At 35.6% G+C, this 18,622-nt stretch overlaps 2 protein-coding genes across 2 annotated transcripts; both read left to right on the top strand.

Moving 5' to 3' along the window:
- The first annotated feature begins 4,265 nt into the window (after window positions 1-4,265).
- Window positions 4,266-9,206, top strand: LOC101887795 (2-succinylbenzoate--CoA ligase-like). The gene is made up of 4 exons (XM_005183299.4): window positions 4,266-4,670; window positions 4,744-4,948; window positions 7,962-8,081; window positions 8,183-9,206. Exons 1-4 carry the CDS (start codon window positions 4,319-4,321, stop codon window positions 9,183-9,185), a joined length of 1,680 nt encoding a protein of 559 aa, XP_005183356.1. The 5' UTR covers window positions 4,266-4,318; the 3' UTR covers window positions 9,186-9,206.
- A 2,039-nt stretch (window positions 9,207-11,245) lies between these two features.
- LOC101887630 (uncharacterized) lies at window positions 11,246-17,539 on the top strand. The gene is made up of 3 exons (XM_005183298.4): window positions 11,246-11,883; window positions 11,947-12,262; window positions 16,481-17,539. The coding sequence occupies exons 1-3, from the start codon at window positions 11,532-11,534 to the stop codon at window positions 17,451-17,453; spliced, it is 1,641 nt and encodes a 546-aa protein (XP_005183355.1). The 5' UTR covers window positions 11,246-11,531; the 3' UTR covers window positions 17,454-17,539.
- Window positions 17,540-18,622: the final 1,083 nt, after the last annotated feature.

The following is an 18,622-nucleotide window of genomic DNA, read 5'->3' as shown; positions in this document are numbered from 1 at the left end:
ATTCGGATGCGTCTTTTTTGAACACCTGCTTCTATATGAAGGAGTTGCAGATCGAAACAAAATTTATGGAAGTTTCCAAAACACTTAACTTTTTTCTGTTTATACCGCGCTTATTGTGTTAGACTAAGAAGTTTCCATGGTAGAAGAATAAAGGTAGTCGCATCGACACAATTGCTGGGACAACTAACTGTCAAACCAGTTTTGAAATTGAACATTTTTAATGAAAATTTATTAAAATTCGTTAAAACTGTTCTAAAATGCATATCATAACAAAGTCTGATTGACGTCGTATAAGGAAACATATAAATATCTACTTATTTTTAAAGTAATATTTAAAAAAAATGATGCATGAATGTTCCCAAGCGATGATGCATCTACCTGTATTCTTCTACCATGGAAGTTTTCAAACTTCCCCCGTATATGATAAAAAATAGATTTCTTTTCTTTGGTAGATTAAAGTGACATTCAGTATAGAATATTTTTGTCTTTGACGCCTTGCCTCTAAAATGATGCTTTGTGGGAGAATTTGAATAAAGTCTCAAGAAGTAAGGCTATAACTTAAAATGTGTTTTAACATTTATGAATACCTGACGTGTAGGTAAGATTAAGACTTTTGGTACCTTTCATAGTAGAGTTTTATAACAAATTCGTCTGTAAAATATTTTACACGCTCTGATACCCCATAAAGGACTTTTGAAACATTTTTTGAGAAAAGTACCGAAAAGTTCGGTAACTCGCTTAAAGATTCAAATTTTCGACCAAAATAAGCCTCGTATTGATATTTATCTTCAATGAAAATCGTTGATCTTTTACCAGAAAGGATTGTCATCACTTTACCTATTGAAATCGGTTAACCGATAAAAAAAAGTTACAGTGGTTTAAGTGTGAAAAAATGCATCATAAACGGGAAAACGATTTTCTTTGTGTTGTACACTGCAAAGCTGATAACAGTAGTATTGTATATTTTTGCTAAAAAAAAGGCAATTTTATAAGCTTTCAAAAAAAGGAAAAGTCATTAAAATCGGTAGAGAAATTGACAAGGTATATATTTTTTGTGCTTTAGCTTTTTGTTTTTATACCCTTCACCATAGTATGGAGGGTATATTAAGTTTTTCATTCCGTTTTTAACACCTCGAAATATACATTTTAGACCCCACAAAGTATATATAGTCTTGATCAGCATAAAAATCTATGTCGATTTAGCAATGGTCGTCCGTCTATCCGTCTGACCGTATGTGGAAATTATTCTAGCTTCCGAACGAAATGAAGTAGGTTGATAAAATTTTACTTAAATGTGTAGAATATCTGCAGGATTGAAAATGGGCCATGTAGGTCCAGGTCTTCGTATAGCCCCCATATAACGGTACCTCCCGATATGCGGTATTTCGATGATTTTAGCGACATTATTTACAGGAATTGTTTTAAATTTGGTATTTAAGGTGCGTAATGGATACTACAGCCTATGATATAAAATTGTCTGTGCAGGTCCACGTCTTCGTATAGCCTACATATAACGGAACCCCGATATTCGGTATTTTGATGATTTTAGCGATATTATATACCGGAATTATTTCACATTTAGTATTTGAAATTCGTAATGGATACTACAGCCTATGCCAGAAAATTGTACGTGCAGGTCTACGTTTTATAACCCCCATGGTACCACCCTATATTCGGTATTTTGATGATTTTAGCTACATTATAAACATATTTTTTCAAGATTCGCATTTGAATATTGTAATAGCTTGTGACAAGAGTTGCCTATGCAGGTCCACGTCGTCGTAAAGACCCTAATATACGGCTACATTCGGTATTTGTAAGATTTTAAAAGAATTTTTAACGGATTTTATTTTTTGAAAATTGCCAAATTTGTACCAAATGGTGGAGGGTATTGAAAGTTCGGCCCGGCCGAACTAACAGCTTTTTTATTTGTTTTTATAAAAATTAAGGGAACAAGTCTATTTTAGTAAAAGCTCGGATTTTTTGAAAGAGGTAGGTATTTGCACCCTGATTCCGGGTAAGTATTATTGGGGGACGGATATTTGACCCAAAAGTACGGGTGCAAGAACAATATAATTTCTATACTGATTTGTTGGACCCGAATATTTTATATATGGGTCTTCGAACCCGGACGAGTTGATTATGTTCCGTACATTCTCCTCAGTTTTTCGTCCCTTTTGTCTTTTCTTTTGCCCCAAATGTGTAATATTAGTTCAAATCGGATGTAATTTGGCAAATGCAACCAAATCGAGCCTAGAATCAACTTTGTCAAATGTTGGTTCAAATCGTTTGATCTGATTTTGTATTAAAGACTCTCACAAAATCTGTTCGGATAAAGCTAACGCTCATATATTCGAGAAAACAACAATATTCGGGAAAAGATATCAAATATAGCTCAGAAATACCTTTGCTAAATTTTATCGAGATAGATTCAGATTTATTATTTTACATCTCTATCCATGAATTCAGACTGGAAAACGGCGTGTCAAATTTGGTAAAAATCAGTTCAGAAATAGGTATAGGTCCCATATATATGATTGGATATGTAATATCAACTAAAATAGAACATATTATAGCAAAAATCAAGTTAGATATAGCTATAGCTCCCGCTTCACAAAAATTCCCAATATCAACGCATATTTGTTAGCGGTTAGCTCTACTAAATAAGCACTGTGGTGTATAATATCATAACGTCGGTTCGTCCATATTTTTGACCTTTCTTTACTGATTTTATTTGTATGTGTGTGCATTTTTTCAACTCTCACAAAATTTTACCGAATTCATTTGTCCCCGAAGTCCCCCCTCCCACACCTAACAAACCAGAAAACTATTTTTTTCTTTTGATGACACTCTTAGAGTAAACCCTTGTTCTAGTTTGGAAATAAATACCCCCAATTCTTTTTCCAACGGGAATTATCGCGAGCACTATCGTTTAAAACAAAAAATGGAAAATAAACTTCTTACAAAACTCATACTCTTTGATTACTTTACCCTCGCGAGTATTTTTCACTCACTAGTAAAATTGAGGAAATCAACAACAGCCCAAGGTCGGGTCAAAACCTCGAAGATGGAATTCGTTGCAAAGGGCAGCCACTTTGAGATGTATGTCTGTATGTGTGTTTTAATGGAAATTTTTTAGTTAACGGTAAAACAAACCTATGATGATTTATCTCAAAAATTTTGTACCCTGCACTATGTATACTATAGAGGGTATATTGAGTTCGTCATTCCGTTCGTAACTCATCGAAATAATAATATTATACCTCACAAAGTATATCTATTTTTGATTAGCATAAAATTCTAACACGATTTAGCCCTGTCCGTCCGTCCTTCTGTTGTTATTACACTAAAGTCAAATCGAATAAAAATAGGAAGTAACGTTTTTGCCAAGATATCGGTTCACGATATCAAATAGCCTCCATATAACGGTACCCCTGATATTCGGTATTTTGGTGGTTATAGCCAAATTTATCAATGAAATTGTCTGAAAATCTATACAAGGAGTTCCTCTGGATTGCTTAATCCCCTGGAAGAGTATTGCCTATATAGGTCCACCATATCGCATATCCCTCATATAACGATACCTCCCTATATTCGATATTTTGATTATTTTAGGTACATTTTTCAATGAAATTGTCTGAAACTCCTCACAAGGAGTTCCTTCTTTCTGAATTTTCATGATTTTTGGGACATTATTCACCAGAGTTGTTTCAAATTTCCTATTTAGAGTTCGTAAATGGTACTACAGTCTTTGACAGAAAATTGTCTATGCAGGTCCACGTTTTCGTATAGCCCCCATGTATCGGTACCTCCATATATTCGGTATATTCACGATTTTAGGTATTCACCGGAATTGTTTCAATGAATGAAAGGCTGAAATGTATTATTTTATTTCGCTCATTCTTATAAGTGCAGTGTGTTCGATTGTTTTTCTTCCCCTATAACTAAATTTCCACCCCAGTTAAGGTATCAAATATCCAATAATAAACATTGCATGACCATGTCGGCGATTTTTTTGACAAATTGTGAATTTGTTAGACAACCCATTATTATTAAGTCGAAGCTCTATTAAATTGTAAATTCCAAGTTAATAAGTTCAAACATTGTTAGGAAAATATGGTTATTGTACAGTTTAATATTTGAGAATAGTAACAGCAATTTAAATTCAAATTGTCAGTTAATTGTTTCGATTAAATGTCATTGTTCAACAATCGAATGTGGCATGCAACAATTTTTCCCCAGGTTTTATAAAAGCAACCATCAGCAGGCGATGAAACCCCATTGCAAGTCAGTTATTTGCAAAGACTCCTAGGGTACAATGCACCCTCTAACAGGCACCCACTACGATGCCAAAGAAAAACTCTGGTCTGGACCCAACTGCAAGGAAATCTACAATGAGAATATAACACTGGGTGAAGTTATCTATGATGTGCTCTCTAAGCAACCTCAAAAGGTCATACAAATCCATGACATAAGCGGAGAAAAGCTAACATCTGGAGAACTGCTGAAATGTGCTGAGGCCCTCACAAAACACCTTTGGAGTTTCGGATTACGCCCGGGTGATATAATTGGTTTGTTTGCCAACAATTGGACGCAAGTAACAACATTGATGGTGTCTTCATTTTTGGCTGGCACACCCGTCAATGCCTTGTATCCAGGATTCGATAAAGGTGAGTTGTTAGAAATTTGTTGGGATTTTTATTTTCTTGATGTTATTTCTTCTCTGTCGTCCTTTTCCCCTAGATAGTGTTTCCCTTATTTATAAGGTAACCCGTCCCAAAATTATATTTTGTGAAGTGGAAAATTACCCGATAGCCAAAGATATTATTCGCGAATTGCAATTGGAGGCAAAGATTTTTATTATGAATGATTGTGATGGTGTTCCTGGGGTGGGTCACATAAGGGATTTGCTGAAAATTAAAGAATGTGAAGTTCGAAAAGATTTTAGGTAAGCATATTATGAAAAATATAAAAAAAGAAAACTACTATATGAAGCAAGTAAAAAATCAGATAAGCCGGACCGAATTTTAATACCCTCCTTCATTTGTAAAATAACATTGTTGAAAATATGTCTATAAGTGCTGAGATCGAGTTAAAAAATCCATTGAAAATGCGTTTACAGTTATCAAAACACCGAATATCGATACTGTTGTTATAAAGGGTGATTTTTTTTTCAGCTATAGGATTCAGAAAAAATCGTAAAATCTATGGTTGAATTGATAGTATGGTCCATGTAATTTAATGTTTGAAGATGCAAATGTCGATCGCGACTGCGACTCAAATCGCCCTTCCAATGTTGGCATTATCTTTCTATCTTTTCGGTGGTATCTCACAAATTAATGCTTCAATGTTGACTTGAAGCGGGGGTGTTTGTACAGCCATTAGCTTTAACATAGCACCACAATAGATCACTGACGTGCGTGAAAAAAAATTTCACCGAAATTGGGTCTCAATGTCAATGCGTCAATCTTGTTGAAAGCACATGTCGTGCAAGTCAAGCTCTTGCATTATGGGCAAAAAAAGGTAAACCACGATTTCAAATATTTGTGGCATTTTAGTCATATTTTCCATTTAATTTCGCGCAAGTTTGATACAAACAAGAAAAAAAGCTGTTAGTTCCTCCGGGCCGAACTTTGAATATCCTCCATTATTTGGAACGAATTTGAAAATTTTCAAAACAATAAAATACGTTAAAAATTCTGTTAAAATCTTAAAAATACCAAATGAAGCCTTCATATTAGTGTCTAAACGACGACGTGGACCTGCATAGGCAACTTTTGTCATAAGTCGGTGAAAAATCGGTGAAGATTGTAGCTAAAATCATCAAAATACCGAATATCGGGAGGTATATGGGGGATATACCAAAATATGGAACTGCACAGACAATTTTCTGCCTAAGGCTGCTAAATTCATCAAAATACCAAATATAGGGGGGTACCATTATATGGGAGCTGTAAGAAGATGTGGACCTAGGCAGACGATTTTCTGTCATAGGCTCTAGTATTCATTACGAACTTCAAATGCCAAATTTGAAACAATTCCGCTGAATAATGTCGCTAAAATCATCAAAACATCGAATATCGGGGGATACCGTTATATGGGGGCTGTACGAAGACATAGACCTGCACAGATAATCTCCTGCCATATCCTGTAGTATCCATTACGAACTTTAAATACCAAATGTGAAACAATTCCGGTGAATAATTTCGCTAAAATCAACAAAGTACCTAATATTTTGAGGTACCGTTTTGGGGAGGCTGTATGAAGACGTGGACCTGCATAGACAATTTTTTGCCTTAGACTCTGGTATTCATTACGAACTTCAAATACCAAATTTGAAACAATTCCGGTGAGTAGTGTCGCTAAAATCATCAAAATACCGAATATCGAGAGGTACCGTTATATGGGGGCTATACCAAAACGTGGACCTACATGGCCCATTTTCAATAGCAAAAGTCGTGCAGACATAATACACATTTGAGTAAAATTTTATCAATCTACTTCATTTCGTTCGGAATAGTGATTTCCACAGACGGACACACGGATAGACGGAAATCGATAAATCGACATAGAATTTTATGCTGATCAAGAATATTTATACTTTGTGGGGTCTAAAATGTATATTTCTAGGTGTTACTAACGGAATGACAAACTTAATATAACCTCCATACTTTGGTGGAGGGTATAAAAAATTTCCAATATAAAATTTTCTTATATTCCGAGCCGAACCTTTAATACCCTCAACAATTTGGAAGAAATTTGTTGAATGTTAAAAAATTGCGTTGAAAAATGCTTTTAATTTTTTAAAAATCCGAATACCAGGTGTTGGTCTCTTATGGGGCCATTCAAAAACTATACCTATATTTGGATTTATATGAGCAGTTCTCTGCAAATATGTTTCCTTCGCCCAATACCAGATTTAATACTATTTAGAACTTTTCCTACAATTATAGTACACATTTCCAAAACCATCTCCATATATTAAAAAAGACGATAATCTCAAATTTCGGGATTCCAGTTCTATACATTCACCCAATACCCAATTTGGTACCTATTAGTACTTTTTGAACAGATAGTGTACATATTTCCAGAATCATCTCCATAAAAGACACCAACCGTCACATCTATATCAAATTTCGGGATTTCAGCTCTATTTCCCCACTCAATATCAAATTTAGTACTATTTAGTATTTTTCGAAAAATTATTATTATTTATAGTACTCTTTTCCGAAACCACCTCGTTATTTCAATTTAGGATCCAACGCTGCAAACATCCATTTTTAGGATTCCAGTCCTATAAATTCACCCAATAACAAATTTAGTACCATTTAGTACTTTTCGTACATATATAGGACGGATTTACTAACCTCCGCCATATCTCAAACACAGTATTTTAAATTCCATTAGTAATTTACATTTCAGATTATCTATCTGTTCACCCAATGGCAAATTGTACCAATTATAGTACTCGTCAATACTTTTCGTGCACTTATAGTACACGATTCCAAAAAATCCTCTTTATATAAAATATACATTCAAGAGGGTCCCCCATATACAAAATTTAAAAATTCCGGCTCCACGCGTTCTCCCTAAAATAAACGGTACCAATTTTAGTACGATTTAGTACGGTTCGCACACTTAGTATGCATTTCCGAAAGCACAATTAAACCCAATTTTCAACATTGATTCTTATAGCAAATTTCAGGTTTTTAATTCTAAAGTCTTCCCAAAGGATTTGAGATTTTCTAGGCGAAGGATTGAGGTTTTCCGTAGATATCATATTTTTCATACTCTTCCATAAACAGAATTTTCCCAAAAAAATAAGATTTTTTAAGTCTGCTTTAAGACTACTATAGAGAGGATGATCGTTTTGAAGTCTTGGTCTTCTGTGGAAAATGACCTCTCCGAGTTATATATCTGTGGCCAAATCGACTGATACTCTCTATCTTGTTTATTTTCAGATATGGCTGCCACGATCTTAATGGGAACGACACGGCATTGATTATGTGTTCCTCCGGTACTACAGGAACGCCCAAGGGTGTTATGTGCTCCCACAGAGCTTTGCTGAATCAAAAAGTATGGTATGTATATTTTACTTGCCTTAAAAATTAAACCCAAGTTTGCGGGACCCTTGACGGCGATCACGAAATTCAAATGCCTCCCATTAATATTTCAATTTTAGTTTGACCATCAAAAGAGATTCGGTGATATCCACCTTCAGTACCATGTATTGGATATCGGGTGTTTTAATGATGCTCTCCTCTCTGACCAGCGGTTGTCTGCGTATTTTAACCACGCGGCCCTTTACAACCGACTACTTTCTAAAATTGATTGAAAGCCACCAAATAACACATTTCTTTGCAAGTGGTAGTTATATGGCGGAATTGTGCATGTATGCAGATACCAAGCGAATTCAGAGCTCCTTAAGGTCGATTGATACTCTCCTGGTGGCCGGTTCAAAGATACCTTTGGCCGTACAGGAAAAGATGAACGGCATCTTGGGGTGCAACAAACGAAGACCTGGTTTCAACGTCGTCTATGGCATGACTGAATTATCGGGTATTTTGAGCAGTAATTTACATTATGTGGCCGATAGTTTGGAGGGAACTGAGGGCAAGCTGCTGCCCAATAATAAGGTAAAAATTATTAACAAACAAGGTCAGCGTTTGGGACCCACCGAACATGGCGAAATATGCATATGGACACCATACACCTGGAAGGGTTACTTCAAAAATCCCGAGGCCACAGGGAAAGCTCTTAAAAATGGTTGGCTGCACACAGGTGATATTGGGTTCTTCGACGAGAAGGGATTTCTTCACGTTTGCTCCCGTGATAATGATGTCTTTAAATCGAAAAATTTCCAAATTTATCCACCCCTGGTAGAAGATGTTCTTTATCGTTTACCCGGCATTGCTGAGACGTGTATTGTTGGAGTTCCCGATATGGTGGCAGCGAATTTAATTGCATGTGTCGTGGTGCGCAATAAAACCGTGGAAGGCATACGTCTCACGGTCAAGGATGTTGAGGAGCATGTGGCAGCCAATATGGGTAGTATATATCATATAAGCGACGGGGTTTATTTTGTCGATAGCTTGCCAAAAACTGGATCTGGTAAGGTTAAAAGAAGCAAAGTTTTGAAATTGGTAATGTCGATGAAAGATGTTGCATTAGAGGCGTTGGAATAAATTAATGATGTTTATATTTTATTGAAAATTGTTTTTTTTTTTGGTTCAAGATACCTTATTAAAGTCGGCTTTTTTTTGTTCGGGATACCATAGTAGTTTGTTGTTGCAAAATGGTCAGGCTTCATCCCTTTATTGTTGTTTTTAAACAACGTTTGTTTATTAGTGGAGACAGATGGTAATGTTTACCAGGGGGTAAGACAGGGAATACCTAGGTTTCGGAAAGAGCCACCAATTCTCATCAGTTCCCTTGTTTTTTTTTGTCTGGGATATTCTCCCCAGAAGCTATTTTAAAAATAACTTCTATGACAAAAAACATTTTTTTTTACTCAAGTGACCGAATACATGTGTGCTATACGAAAACCTGGACCTATATATACTATGTTCCGCCACAGGAGCTAGAACCCACTATGAACAACAAGTACCAATTTTTATACAAGTCCGTAGAAAAATTTAGCAAAAATCACTCCGTATATCACCTACACAATGGTGATATACCGCCACCGGAGCTAGAACTCATTATAACCTACCGAATATCGGGATGCATTGTTATATGGAGGCTATACAAAAACGTGGACCTATACATACAATATTTCGCCACCGGATCTACAACCCATTATAACCTTCAAATACCAATTTTTAGACAAATCCGTGGAAAAATGTGGTGTAAATCCTCAAAATATCGAATATTGGGAGGTATCATTATATGGGGGATATACATAATTAGGTAACTATACAGGGTGAAAGTCAAACGCCATAATTTTTAATTTTTTTTTAAGTTTTATTGAATGAAAGCAAAAATGTCGGAAATAGCATCAAATTTTAGAATAAATTAAGATTTGTTCGAATTGGTTACCTTTGGCACGAATTATGGCCTTCAAACGGCCAATGAAACCGTCACACGCTGCCCGAATGTTGCTCTGCGGTATTTTGGCCCATTCTCGGCTTGAGGTGATCGACACTCTGGTATATTTTAGTGTCAACCTTGATTTCCAAAATACTCCAAACACCAACGGATTGGTATCCGGAGATTTTGGTGGGCATTGTGTGCTGGAAATGAAGCGAGGAACCTCAATTGGTAACCATTCTTGGGTGGCGCGTGCTGAGTGCGCTGGTGCTGAGTCCTACTGGAATGTCCAAGGTCTGCGGCCAAAATATTTGCGTGCCCATGGTTTTAATACACCCTCCAGAATATTTTCGCGATAATATTCGGCATTTATTCTGATGCCACAGTCGATTAATACGACTGCGAAGAGCGACCATCGGCTGTTATGGCGGCCCACACCGGCGCTTGAGTTCTGGTGGTCAATCGAAGGTGCACATTTTCAGCTGACATCTTTGGGATCATTTTGTTCGTTTACAAACTGCTGGACAGCGAATGTCTTCTCATCAGAAAAAACCAAATTCGGCAGTTCACCACTTTAGGCCAAGCGAAGAAACTCTTAAGCTCTTTTGAGTCTATTTTCTTTCTGCTGCGGTGTAAGTTCTTGCACTTTTTGGAATTTCAATGGCTTTACCCCGAGCTCATTTTTCAGTATATGCCGAATGGAATATTGCGATATGTCCAGCATACGAGCCATTTTTCGGCCACTGCGACGTTGGTTTCGATCAAGTCGCTTCTTTACTTTTCGAACCATTTCTGCTGATGTTGCAGTTTCCTTCCGTCCACTTCTTTGACGTCGGACTACGCTACCAGTATCACGGTAATGAGCGATGGTCCAAGACACAAAAGAGTTATTTACATTTAAATGCTGAAGTCCTCTAACTATAGCCACTTGTGGTTTTCCAGCAAAATATAAAGAAATCTCACTATCACGCTTAAATTCCATCACGAGTAACACTTTTTTTGGAAAATTATCACAAAAAGTTTTTGTACGCTCGTAAACAATATAATGAGCTTTCACTGGAATAATTTTAACAGCTGTCGGACGAGTGGCTTAGAAATGACAGCAGTCTGAAGTTGGTTGCAGTTTTTTCATCTCACCCTGTATGTGAATATTCCTTACTAAGTGGTGACAAGTTCTACCGATCCAATAGATTTTTCCTTAAATAAAACGTGCAGATAAAAACCGGTTTTACATCAGTTCCATCAACAATGAAAGCGGAGATTCGATATTAAAAATGCCATCAGAATTTAACAACTTGTTGGATTACATCGTAAATTTCAAAACGCAGTTCCCTTCGTTACATTGTACGAGATAAGGGCCAACGGGGTGATAAGGTAAATGTTTTCAAATGTGATTCTCAATCATACCCAGCGATGTTAGAATTCCATCAGTATTCCGAAGTTGCTTGGACTGTAAAGACAAAATTCAAATCTCAAAAAAAAAAGAAAACACATATTACGAAATGGCTTACCTCTCAGGAACGGCATACAATGAAGAAGAGAAAATATGGTCTGGACCTCGATGCAAAGAAACCTATAGCCGAGAAATGACGGTGGGCGAGGCCATAGTATTACAACTGCGCAAAACTCCACAGAAAATAATACAAATTTTGGAATCAACGGGAGAATCTCTAACGGCCCAGGACTACCTAGATCACAGTATGTCACTGGCGCGAAATATTCTTGATATGGGTGTACAGGCCGGTGATATTGTGGGTATTTATGCCAAACATTCACTTCATCTGGCCACAGTGATTTTGGCTTCATTTCTGTGTGGAACTCCCATCCATGGAGTCTACGATAAATTTGAAAAAGGTAATGAGAATGCAAAAAATCGAAGAAAAATTGAATTATAATACGAGGATTCTACCTTTTTAGATACCATAACAAAGCTCTATGAAACTACAAGACCGCGTGTGATCTACTGCGATGAGGAAAATTACAAAAATGTTCTTTTTGCCTTGGAACAGCTGCAATTGGATGCCAAAATTGTTTTGATGACCGGTAACTTGCCGGGAGTGTTAAACATTAAAGATTTGGTAGAGAAGCGCAACGATGTCGGAGATATTTTCACATTTCCATGCTCGAAATTGACAAGTGCCGATACGGCAGCTATACTTAGTTCATCCGGTACAACGGGTACACCAAAGGGGGTGATGTGTTCCCACCAGGCTATGCTCCATAATTTGATATAGTAAGTAAAAAAAATCTGCAGATTTTAGAATATAAATTTGCAATGGTGGATTTTTAGAGAATACTTTTTCAGGACCCGCACAGTTATAATCGTGGCTTTCATATATTTTTGTGGAACCATAGAGTTATGATTGAGGAAAAAATGTTTCTTTCAGGGACCCGCAGAGTAACAATTGTGAATTTTAAAACAATAATTATCTAGGTCCCCTACAGAAGTTTTAAATGGTATTTTTTCAAGGACGGATAGAGTAACAATTGTGGAATTTTTAAAAGGTGATATTTTAAGGACTTACATTTTTTGAAAGAAAAAAATTCCAAAGACTTACAGAGCAGAATAACTATCGTGGAATTAAAAAAACCAAAGTTCCACAGTGTTATAATCGAGAATTTAAAAAAAGTCTTAGTTTCAATTGTGTTTTTTAACCTCCAAGTTACAATCTTGAATATAATACAGGATTGTAAGACCCACAGTTGTCTATAAGTTACTAGGACCAACCACATTATAATATTTTAAAAATCAGTAGAATTGGAGTCCTAAATCTTAGTTATAACGGCGGATTTATAAAGAAGGACCACAGGATGGACTTTTTAAAGAGTATTTTCCAAACACACAGATTTTTTAAGAAGTTTTCTTTTTCAGTTCCCATTTTTTAAGGATTTATAAAAATATTTTCAAACAATATTTTCTAACAGCTACAAAGATTTCAATCGCAATTTTTCGTCATTTTCTGAGAAAGACGTGGATTTTTTATATCAGTTGCAGTGCAGTTGCTGGTGTGGGGATTTTTAAGGATCTAGTAAACATTTTTTCAAAGACCAACAGAGTTAATAGTTCATGTAGGTCCACGTTTTCATATAGCCTCCATATAACGGTACCTCCCGATATTCGGTATTTTGATGATTTTAGCGACATTATTCACCGGAATTGTTTCAAATTTGGTATTTGAAGTTCGAAATTGATACTACAGCCTAAGACAGAAAATTATCTGTGCAGGTCCACGTCCTCGTATAGCCTCCATATAACGGTACCTCCCTATATTCGGTATTTTGATGATTTTGGCGACATTATTCATCGGAATTGTTTCAAATTTGGCATTTGAAGTTCGTAATGAATACTACAGCCTAAGACAGAAAATTGTCTATGCAGGTCCACGTCTTCGTATAGCCGCCATATAACGCTACCTCCCAATATTCGGTATTTTGATGATTTTAGCGTCATTACTCACCGGAATTGTTTCAAATTACGTATTTAGAGTTCGTAATGGGAACTACAGTCTGTGACAGAAAATTGCCTTTGTAGGTCCAGGTCTTCGGATAGGCCCCATATATCAGTGTCTCGGAATATTTTGACGATTTTAAGTACAATACTCACCGAAATTGTTTGAGATGTCGTATTTGAAGTTCGTAATGGATGCTACAGCCTGTGACAGAAAATTGTCTATGCAGGCCCAGGTCTTCGTATAGCTCCGATGTAACAATGCCTTGGTAGGCCCACATCGTATTGACCCCAATCCAATATAACGATAATATTCGGTATTTACATGATTTTAACAGAATTTTTAACGGATTTCATTTTTGAAAATATCCAAACTCGTTCCAAATGGTGGATGGTATTCAAAGTTCGGTCCGGCCGAACTTACTGCTGTTTTAACTTGTTTTTTTCAAGTTTCGCATTTGAATATTGTAATGGCTTATGACAAAAGTTGCCTATACAGATCCTCGTCGTCGTATAGAGCACATCGATATTTTTAAGATTTTAACAGAATTTTTTACGGATTTTATTTATTTATTTTTTTTTTGAAAATTGCCAAATTCGTTCCAAATGGTGGAGAGTATTCAAAGTTCGACTCCGCGGAACTTACATCTTTTTTACTTGTTTTAATAACATTTTTCTATGAAACCATGTTGTAACAATGTGTTTTTTACACATTTGTGTATTATTAAAGAGTGTAGTACAAGGCCCTGAAGCGTTCAAACAATATTTTTTGTGGAAATAAAATGTTATATATTCAAATATAACTTTTTAAAAGTCACGGTCCATATTTATGTTTCCATACAATTACATCACCGAAATTTCGTACTCTTAAGTTTTCAGTTTAATATTTCGGGTTCTCATTGCAAAAAATATTCAATTCAGATGTATTTTTTAATATTTCCTCTTAGAATCTTGGTATTGTGAATCATAGCATTTGCTCTACGTTTCTTGTTATTGTGAGGCTTTAATTTGGTATTTCGGGTCTTCAATAGGAAGTTTAATTTCTAGGAAATATTTATAGCAGATTCATATTACCATACAACTGAATTTGATATATATCGGATTTTTTGGGTTGTGGTGGAGGGTATAAAAATTCAGGCCTTGAGTTAAACAAAAGTTCTGCCCTCAGTTTTACAAACGTAGTTTGGTAACAAATATGCGATTAAAATTGTTGATGTTTCAAATATATATTTCAAGGATTCACACGGTTTTAATTGCGACTTTTAAAGAAACTTTTTTCAAGAACTTAGTTTGCCTTATTTTTACACCCTCCATCATACATAGGTGGAGGGTATATAAAGTTTGTCATTCCGTTTGTAATTAATCGAAATAATAATTTTAGACCTAACAAACTATATTCAGGGTGTGATAAAAAACTGCAAAAAAGTCAAACGTCATAATTTTTACATTTTTAAACCCTACAACACTATGTGTTGGGGATATTATAAGTTTGATTGGGCCATAAATTATGTAACACCTCGAAATAACGAAATAACACATACCAATTTGGGCGGCCATTGGACAATAAAGCGGCTAAAATAGAGCCTAACTTTTATGGATTTATAGCAAAAAAATTACATATATATGTAAAAGAATTGATCTTATTTATTCTGCTTATAAATCAAGAACCGCTGGGCCGATTTTCACAATTCCCATGAATTCGGAATAGTCTCTTGCCATAAAACGATAAAATCTAAGAAAATCGCGGAAAAATATACCAATAAAAAAGTGATTATCTTTTGTCCATTTTTTTTTAATTTTTGTCATATTTTTTTATCGCATGCGATTTTTTCAATTTGACTTACAATTTTGAATTGTACATTTTCTAAATTTTTACAGATATATTCAGTTTACGAGCTAGTTTTTCGGCCAATGCGACGCGTGTTTCGATCAAGTCGCTCCTTTACTTTTCGAACCATTTCTGCTGATGGACTCTTGTCAATATCACAGTTCTTAGTAACGTGTATTGTATTTTTCATGCAGCTCTACGTTAAATTTCCTGATCTACAATATTGATCCCACATATTTCTAATTTATAGTCACATCCTAACACTTCAAAAACTTGTCTTAAGCCTACACATCGATATAGCACATGTTCCATTTTTTTGAACACCTAACGCCAATGGTACCAATATTAGAACCATTTGGAACTTGTCGTACATCATCCTATGCTACAGCTTAAAATTTAGAATTCTTTTACTCAAAAACAATCACTTAGGTCTATTTGATCACCTCAAACATATTATAACAAAACAGAGCCATTTGCTTATTTTCGTACATTTACAGTACATTTTTCCAAAAATGAACCCTTGACAACCTTAGTGTAACAGCAAGTTTAATTTCAAAATAATTAATTCTTACAACGCGGGTTAAACTCCATTGCAAGAGGATCGTAGCAAGTCAAAATATTCGACATAATTTTTTGCAACAAAATTCGACTATTAGTTCCAGAATAAATCAAAGCTCCAAATCTGACCTAGACGCCAGGAATTCATAAATATCGAAAAGAACATATTTTAGGGTTAAAAATTATACAAAATTCTCCGACTAAGCATCGTTTAAGAAGATGACTCCAAATACAAAAATATTCCTCAACAAATTCCACCATAAGACACCAAAAAAAGAGATCTCGGTTTCCATTAGAAATTCCAGGTGCATTCGGTTTACAGAGCAAAACCCCAAAAAGCTTTGGGTACTTAAGCCAATGCTTTAGAGGCGTTGATAATATATAAATTAAGTCCAATATTTCACTATCACAACATTTAATATAAAGCTTTAAAAATGACTAGAGAGCTTTGAATAACTTCAAGAGTCATTGGTTTAAAATATAGGTTATGTCGGTCTTTTTTTTTTTTGGTATTATCTCTCTATTATTTATTTAATAATATTTTCTTTGGATTGAATTTCGATTTCTCTTTTTCTTCTCTTTTTAAATACTTTCTTTTGTTTCGATTTTCCCTCTAGTCTCACTGCCACCATGGACTCAGTGCTAATGTGTTTTAGTACCATGTATTGGGCATCGGGAGTTATGAATCTACTGCAAAGTTTATTATCTTCAGCGTTGCGCATTGTTCCCGATAGACCCTACAGTGCCGAATATCTTCTCGATTTAATTAAGCGTTACAAAGTTCCACATTTCTTTGCGACTGGCACACAGATTATTGACTTAGTTCTTAACCAAGACAAAAAAGTTGTACGCTCTTGCCTCGCACCGTTGATATGTGGCGGTGCGAAACTTCCTCAAACAATACAGGAACAAATCATTGATATTCTCTCGGATAATACGAAACGTCCCGGTTTTGTCGTGACCTATGGTTTATCTGAGATAATGGGAGGGGTAAGCATCAATGGAGGCAATCCATTCAATTTTAAGCCTGAAACGGAAGGTAAACTCTGGTGCAACAGGGAGGTGTGTTTGGTGGATGAGGCGGCACAACGATTGGGCCCCAATGAAACTGGTGAACTTTTTGTTCACAGTCCATATATATGGACGGGTTATTACAAGAATCCCGAAGCCACAGCCCAAGCCAAGCATGACAAATGGATAAGGACAGGAGATTTGGGCTACTTTGACAGCGAGGGTTTCTTACACATTATTGGTCGTGCCAAGGAAATGTTCAAATGGCGAGGTTTCCAGATATGTCCTCAGCCCATAGAAGAAGTGTTGCAGCGCATACCAGGTGTGGCGGAGGTCTGTGTATTTCCTCTACCTGATCTGGTGGCTGGTAGTTTGGCAGCATGTGCCATTGTCAGGACCAATGATGAGACTGGTCGTAATTTAACTACCCAAGTGGTTAATGAGTGTCTTGAACAGCAACTGGATAGCTTTTATCACCTACGGGGCGGAGTCTACTTTGTGAATGCCCTACCACGTACCGACACTGGCAAAGTGCAGCGTCTTAAAATGCCACAAATTATTGGAGTAATTGAGAGATAAAACTTAAAATTCAATGTATTTGTTAAAATGTAGATTTATAATTATATTTTTAGGAACTGGATAAAAATAAAATTTGTAGCTCGTAATATTTAAACTTAAGTTTCCTACTGAACAATTGATGTTACCTCTACGGTTTCTGGTACATGGTTAGGGAAAACTGCAAATTTCAAATATTGTCGCGTTTATACTTTTGGTTATTGCGCATATGCAAGATTCTGCAGAAAGAAAACAACATCTTTATAAAATTTCTCTCTCTCTTTCATATTTTCTTCTTCCATTATTTATTTCAATATTCTCACATCTAAGTTGCAAAAAAAACTCTTCGACTTTTTCGAAATTTTTCCAGAGGTAGGTTTTTTTTCCCTTATTCCGAGAAACAATGTTCGTCTTGTGGGACATATTTTTGACCCGAATGTCCGTGTTCAAGGCCCGGGCTAGACCAGTATCCATTTACCCGATGTAGACAATATAGATATCGTTTGAAAGCTTATGAAAATACTTACCCAATAGGGAAGCATTTTATCGCTCTGAAATTTTCCTCAGACATTCATATTACCTCTAATATGTTTGGCATTAAAAATGGAACATATCGGCCCACGTTTCGGTAAGGCCCCCATATAGCGTTACTTTCTGATTTTTGGTATTTTGAAGGTTTCGGCCACAATTTCAAACGTAATCATGAGTATCTTGACATTTTGAGTTCTGAGCGGACAAAATCTCTCCCTGCTAAATTTTGTGAAGATAAATCCACTATTAACTATTGACCGTATATAACGGCACTTCCAAATTGTATGTATTTTGGCAATTTCTCCCTGCAAAATATATAATGGCACTTCCTAATATTAGGTATATTGAGGACTTCAGACAGAAGTTTTTACAAACTTATTATTTTGTATTTTGTTTCCCAATGGATGGATGGAAATATTACAAAAATTGCCTATATAAATCCAAAATTTGACTTAAGCAAAAAATTTATTTATCCTTTGTAAAACCTTCTAAATCTGAAGACAAAAATACTACATATTTTTATGAGGAAAGGAATAATTATAAAAAAATATATACAAAATTGGCCTTCATATCAGAAATATACTAAAACCTTATGATATATTTAGAAAAAAAATATATGTGACTGACATTTAAAAAATCATCCTCCCTTACATCTCTCTTAT

The sequence above is a fragment of the Musca domestica genome, unplaced genomic scaffold (assembly GCF_030504385.1).
Source record: "Musca domestica strain aabys unplaced genomic scaffold, Musca_domestica.polishedcontigs.V.1.1 10, whole genome shotgun sequence".
In the NCBI taxonomy this organism is placed as follows: domain Eukaryota; kingdom Metazoa; phylum Arthropoda; class Insecta; order Diptera; family Muscidae; genus Musca; species Musca domestica.
This window is presented reverse-complemented; position numbering and strand designations above follow the sequence as displayed.